The following is a 6,906-nucleotide window of genomic DNA, read 5'->3' as shown; positions in this document are numbered from 1 at the left end:
GAATGTCTCTAATCCTTCTGTTTTGAAACTGTGCCACCTAAATGATGTTCTATTTTAATCTATTACATTAATTGATTGAATGCTTAAATAGCTTTCTTTGGGAAAAAGGGTTCATTAGAATTTTTTAATGGTTTGCTATAGGCTAATATATTTTAATAGGAGAGCACTTTCCTATAACTACTTAAGCTAAAGCATTATGTGAGAGATTAATATTTTCTATTCACTAGTATCATTTGTTTTCTTTGTTCTTTTACAATATGAAACCCAGCTATCTGATTTGCAGTGTTACGAGGTCCAAAGTAAATATAGTCTGACTTAAGGAAATCTAAAATAAATGCTTGAGTGAAGGTAAAACTAGTGATTAAAAGAGAAAGAAGTTCTCCTGGAAGTGTTTCCACAACCTACTCTCCCACTGACCCTTCCCAGGTCCCTTCATCTATCATTAAATCTTGATCAGAAGACCTGTAGGAAATGACTGAACAGGACAGAGAGGTGTCTTCACATTTAGAGAAGAGAAACCAGGTGCAAAACCCAGAACTCCCGTCAGAAGTCTTTACTGACAGAAAACAGGCACACGGTCCCCAGAGAGGCTGCTTTCAACCTCTTTTCCTTTGACCTGCACCGATCAATTATTTTCCCAGAAAAAAAAAAGGTCTGCCCATCGCAACTGTTCAGCTTGATTCCGACTCTCTAGTGTAGACTTTACTGGATCCCAAGAGGACAGTGAGGGTGCTGCTTACTGTAACGGGGGTGCTGCTTACTGTAACCCACGTGTTCCGCTCTCCACTTCATCGCCCGAAGAGCTCTCCTTCCCGGCAGAGGAGCCACTGACTCCTGGACAACAGGCTGCATGTGGACGTGGCGTGCGTCACTCCCGACACAGGCGCGTCGGAGACGGACGTGGCGTGCGTCATTCCTGACGCAGGCGTGTCAGAGACAGACGTGGCGTGCGTCACTTCTGACGCAGGCGTGTCAGAGACGGACGTGGCGTGTGTCACTCCTGACGCAAGCATTTCAGAGCGTGAGCTTCATTCCAGTCTTCACCTCCTTTCCACAGTGACCTAGAGACCACGTTCCCCACAAGGAACGAGTAAAAGATGGTGGAAACTCTGTCAGCTTTGCCCGTGAGTGATCATGTGAGGCTGAGCTTTCTTCAGACTGACTTAGAGGAACTGTCAGTAAGAAACTTTTGTTGTGTGAAGCAAAGGTGATTTCAGGGTTAAGTTGCTGCCGCAGCATTCTCAATGAGGAAACATGCTTTCCGTTTAGAGAAGAGGTATTAGCGGGCACCCGGGTTGCTCTGCGACTTCCCTGGTGGCTAAGGTGGTGAAGAGTCTGCCCTCAATGCAGGAGACCCAGGTTCGATCCCTGGGTCGGGAAGATCCCCTGGAGAAGGGCATGGCAACCCACTCCAGTATCCCTGCCTGGAGAATCCCATGGACGGAGGAGCCTGGAGGGCTAAGTACATGGAGTGGCCAAGAGTCGGACACGACCCAGCGACTTCACTTTCACGTTTCTTTTGGAGTGTCTCCGCAGGATTCTTAAGACAGATGGAGAGGCTCAAATTTCAAAATAAATATCTGCGGCTCAAAAAAGATTTTTCATTCTTGATTAAGGCTCTTTCAGATGAAAGTAATTGAAACCTTGTTCACACTCTTACAGGTAAATGAATATACACTGATTTGTCAAATCCAGGGGACTCACAAAACTCCTGGGAACGTGAGGGTTGCAGATGGGACACTTCAGGAACCAGAACCACAGACTGCAATGCTGACAGGACGCCCTCCAATCCTCAACGCCGCGTCTCTATAGCGGCTCCCTTCATTTATCCTCTGTGGCCAAACTGTTCCCACAGGCCAAGAACAGCTCCTGATGGCTCTCAAACCTCTGCCGCCAGCGAGAAAGTGACAGATGGACTGGGCCTTTTTGCAGTAAGTTAAAAATGCCAACGAAAAATAGATTGTCATAGCTGGAGTAAAATGTGGCCCAGGTGGACCAAGCAACCGTGTCCAGCCAGGGAGGTGGTCTGTAGACACCATTAAACTTCAGTGCAAAACACGTAGGTGGATCAGAAAAGCAAACCCAAAAGCTGTTTTCAAAAAGAGGGAGTTTCTGGGCAAACAAAATACTCAGGAACAACTTCAAAATCTATTATGATATAGATAAAATCTAAAAATCTCTTAGAACTAAAGGTTTTGTTTTATAAACATTTGATACCATTTGCTTATTGCCAAATTCAGACGTAAATTGAAGAAAGTAGGGAAAACCACTAGACCATTCAGGTATGACCTAGATCAAATCCCTTATGAGTATACAGTGGAAGTGACAAATAAATTTAAGGGACTAGACCTGATAGACAGAGTGCCTGATGAACTATGGACAGAGGTTCATGACATTGTACAGGAGACAGGGATCAAGAAAATCCCCATGAAAAAGAAATGCAAAAAAGCAAAATGGCTGTCTGAGGAGGCCTTACAGATAGCTGGGAAGAGAAGAGAAGCGAAAAGCAAAGGAGAAAAGGAAAGATATTCTCATCTGAATGCAGAGTTCCAAAGAATAGCAAGGAGAGATAAGAAAGCCTTCCTCAGCGATCAGTGCAAACAAATAGAGGAAAACAACAGACTGGGAAAGACTAGAGACCTCTTCAAGAAAATTAGAGATACCAAGGGAACATTTCATGCAAAGATGGGCTCAATAAAGGACAGAGATGGTATGGACCTGACAGAAGCAGAAGATATTAAGAAGAGGTGGCAAGAATACACAGAAGAACTGTACAAAAAAGATCTTCACGACCCAGATAATCACGATGGTATGATCACTCACCTAGAGCCAGACATCCTGGAATGTGAAGTCAAGTGGGCCTTAGAAAGCATCACTACGAACAAAGCTAGTGGAGATGATGGAATTCCAGTTGAGCTATTTCAAATCCTCAAAGGTGATGCTGTGAAAGTGCTGCACTCGATATGCCAGCAAATTTGGAAAACTCAGCAGTGGCCACAGGACTGGAAAAGGTCAGTTTTCGTTCCAATCCCAAAGAAAGGCAATGCCAAAGAATGCTCAAACTACCGCACAATTGCACTCATCTCACATGCTAGCAAAGTAATGCTCAAAATTCTCCAAGCCAGGCTTCAGCAATACGTGAACTGTGAACTTCCAGATGTTCAAGCTGGTTTTAGAAAAGGCAGAGGAACCAGAGATCAAATTGCCAATATCCGCTGGATCATCGAAAAAGCAAGAGAGTTCCAGAAAAACATCTATTTCTGCTTTATTGACTATGCCAAAGCCTTTGACTGTGTGGATCACAATAAACTGTGGAAAATTCTGAAAGAGATGGGAATACCAGACCATCTGACCTGTCTCTTGAGAAACCTGTATGCAGGTCAGGAAGCAACAGTTAGAACTGGACATGGAACAACAGACTGGTTCCAAATAGGAAAAGGAGTCTGTCAAGGCTGTATATTGTCACCCTGCTTATTTAACTTATATGCAGAGTACATCATGAGAAACGCTGGGCTGGAAGAAACACAAGCTGGACTCAAGATTGCCGGGAGAAATATCAATAACCTCAGATATGCGGATCACACCACCCTTATGGCAGAAAGTGAAGAAGAACTAAAGAGCCTCTTGATGAAGGTGAAAGAGGAGAGTGAAAAAGTTGGCTTAAAGCTCAACGTTCAGAAAACTAAGATCATGGCATCTGGTCCCATCACTTCATGGGAAATAGATGGGGAAACAGTGGAAACAGTGTCAGACTTTACTTTTTTGGGCTCCAGAATCACTGCTGATGGTGACTGCAGCCATGAAATTAAAAGACACTTACTCCTTGGAAGGAAGGTTATGGCCAACCTAGATAGCATGTTTAAAAGCAGAGACATTACTTTGCCAACAAAAGTCCGTCTAGTCAAGGGTATGGTTTTTCCAGTGGTCATGTATGGATGTGAGAGTTGGACGGTGAAGAAAGCTGAGCGCCGCAGAATTGATGCTTTTGAACTGTGGTGTTGGAGAAGACTCTTGAGAGTCCCTTGGACTGCAAGGAGATCCAATCAATCCATCCTAAAAGAGATCAATCCTGGGTGTTCATTGGAAGGTTTGATGTTGAAGCTGAAGCTCCAATACTTTGGCCACCTCATGCAATGGGTTGACTCACTGGAAAAGACCCTGATGCTGGGTAGGATTGGGGGCGGGAGGAGAAGGGGACGACAGAGGATGAGATGGTTGGATGGTATCACCGAGTCGATGAACATGGGTTTGGGTCGACTCCGGGAGTTGGTGATGGACAGAGAGGCCTGGCGTGCTGCAATTCATGGGGTCGCAGAGAGTCGGACACGACTGAGCGACTGAACTGAACTGATGGCAAAACTTGACTTGATCCCAACTAATTTGGCCGGCTAAGCATGAACTTGATGCGAGGCTACTGCAGTTTTGTTTTTTTTTTTTTTTTTAAATCAAGGTTTTATTTTCTAAGTGTAATATTCTGCATTTTTTCTTTTTCTTAATACCATTTTGATTTTTTAAGTGTAATACACGCACATGGCAAACATTCAGCTGCGCAGTTTATTTGTGCACAGTAAATACATTTCAATATAGAAATATTTGAATGTAGAAATAATTGTAGAGTGTTTGATTATGGGTTGCCACTCAAATTCTTCTGGGGGTGTTATATAAAGCATGCTGCTGCTGCTAAGTGGCTTCAGTTGTGTCCAACTCTGTGCGACCCCATAGACGGCAGCCCACCAGGCTCCCCTGTCCCTGGGATTCTCCAGGCAAGAACACTGGAGTGGGTTGTCATTTCCTTCTCCAAGGCATGGAAGTGAAAAGTGACAGTGAAGTCGGTCAGTCGTGTCCGACTCTCAGGGACCCCATGGACCGCAGGCCACCAGGCTCCTCTGTCCATTGGATTCTCCAGGCAAGAGTACTGGAGTGGAGTGCCATTGCCTTCTCCATATATAGCACAGTATAAGCATTATGTTACTTTGCAGATTATAATTTCCATAACATGCTCCTAAAGGTTTCAGAGAAGAGACTGTGTATCAGGAATTATAATGCAAATATAAATATCCACAGAGTAAATTATGTTACAGTAATTTTAGAACTTATGTAATAGAAGTAGAGATCTATCTTCCTATATCTATATTCTCTTTCTGAGAGAGTGAGAGTGCACATATCCAAATAGATATATGGATATTTGTGTTTCTTGCACATTTAACTTTCCATTTTCACATACACATTCTTAACAGGAGAGTTAATATATCAAGAAATATCAGTTCAAAACAACTTCTGCATACAGTATTAGTTTATAACTTGCTGAAGTAAGGAGTGGTGATGGAGTCACACAGATTCAGAGATGAGAGTGGTTTTAGCAATCATTTAGGATACTCCCTCATTGTCATATGATATGAGAAAACTGAGAAGGAGTGAGAGAAAGTGACTTTCTAAGCACAAAGAGTTGGTGATAGTGTGGTTATATAATTTTTTTTTCAAATTTTCAAATTTAAAAAATGAGACACAGCTTTCTTAGCCTTTTAGCCCACTGTGTGATTTGAGTCCTTTCAGATTTACTTATTTGCTCAGATATCTTAGCTAAATTATGACCAAAAGGATAGGGAAAACTTATAAAAATACATACACCCTCTTACACTGTTGGTGGGAATGCAAACTAGTACAGCCACTATGGAGAACAGTGTGGAGATTCCTAAAAAAACTGGAAATAGAACTGCCATATGACCCAGCAATCCCACTGCTGAGCATACACCCTGAGGAAACCAGAATTGAAAGAGACACGTGTACCCCAATGTTCATCGCAGCACTGTTTATTATAGCCAGGACATGGAAGCAGCCTAGATGCCCATCAGCAGATGAATGGATAAGGAAGCTGTGGTACAAATACACAATGGAATATTACTCAGCCATTAAAAAGAATACATTTGAATCATTTCTAATGAGGTAGATGAAACTGGAGCCTACTATACAGAGTGAAGTAAGCCAGAAAGAAAAACACCAATACAGTATACTAACACATATATATGGAATTTAGTAAATCGGTAAAGATAACCCTGTATGTGAGACAGCAAAAGAGACACAGATATATAGAACAGTATTATGGACTCTATGGGAGAGGGCGAGGGCGGAATGATATGGGAGAATGGCACTGAAGCATGTAAATTATCATATGTGAAACGAATCGCCAGCCCAGTTTCAATACAGGGTGCTCAGGGCTGGTGCACCAGGAAGACCCGGAGGGATGGGATGGGGAGGGAGGTGGGAAGGGGTTCTGGAAGGGGAACACGTGTATACCCATGACGATTCATGTCAATGTATGGCAAAACCAATACAATTCTGTAAAGTTAAAAAATAGATAAATAAACTAATTAAAAAAAATACAGAAGTGGTCTTGGATGAAAGGTGCTATAAAAGTATTATTTCTTATCAGAAGTAAGGAAGAGCCTGTTATGTCTTGTAACAAAATTTGTGAAACTCAAAATACTCTGAAAAATACTCAAGTACTTCTATGCTGATTCTAACCTTTGGACTTGTTAAGGCATATGAAAAAAATGTATTTTTTTCCTGACAGATGTAAACTATATTGAAATTTATGAAAAATTATGAAACATACAGTGGTGTATTATATGAGGTACATTTCTCTTAAATCACTATATAGTTGGCTTTATTTTCAAAAGAGCTTCTAAAAAGTGTTTTTCTCTAAACTCCACAATGTAGCTTGCCTCACTTTGTTGTAAATAACCTGAAAGATTGCTATATTTTGTCACAGCCTATTTCCTGCTTCTCCCAGATCCCTCATCCTGTCCAACATTCTTGTGAAAGTTTGCCTTAGAAGTAATAATATCTAGCTGATATTATGGTGTTCATGGATGCAGTGAATCGCAATCATCGTTTGTCAACTAACCT

General features: G+C 42.1%; 1 protein-coding gene across 12 annotated transcripts in view; it reads right to left on the bottom strand.

Moving 5' to 3' along the window:
• RALYL (RALY RNA binding protein like) overlaps positions 1 to 887 on the bottom strand; it is a 548,770-nt gene extending 547,883 nt beyond the window's left edge. For 8 of the 12 annotated variants that reach the window (XM_081496753.1, XM_081496765.1, XM_081496748.1 and 5 more), the window contains exon 1: positions 741 to 887. Coding sequence is in view for 8 of the 12 variants with exons in the window: in XM_081496748.1 (XP_081352874.1) it covers positions 741 to 852 (112 nt within the window). In the remaining 4 variants the exon portion in view is untranslated. The remainder of the gene's footprint in view (positions 1 to 740) is intronic. The other 4 variants (XR_014055712.1, XM_081496750.1, XM_081496758.1 and 1 more) reach the window with 1 other exon arrangement.
• Positions 888 to 6,906: the final 6,019 nt, after the last annotated feature.

Source organism: Giraffa tippelskirchi, chromosome 6, assembly GCF_054371585.1.
Source record: "Giraffa tippelskirchi isolate mGirTip1 chromosome 6, T2T-mGirTip1v1.2.pri, whole genome shotgun sequence".
NCBI classification, from domain to species: Eukaryota; Metazoa; Chordata; class Mammalia; order Artiodactyla; family Giraffidae; genus Giraffa; species Giraffa tippelskirchi.
Note: the sequence above shows the minus strand (reverse complement) of the source record. Positions and strands in the feature narration are given on the sequence as shown.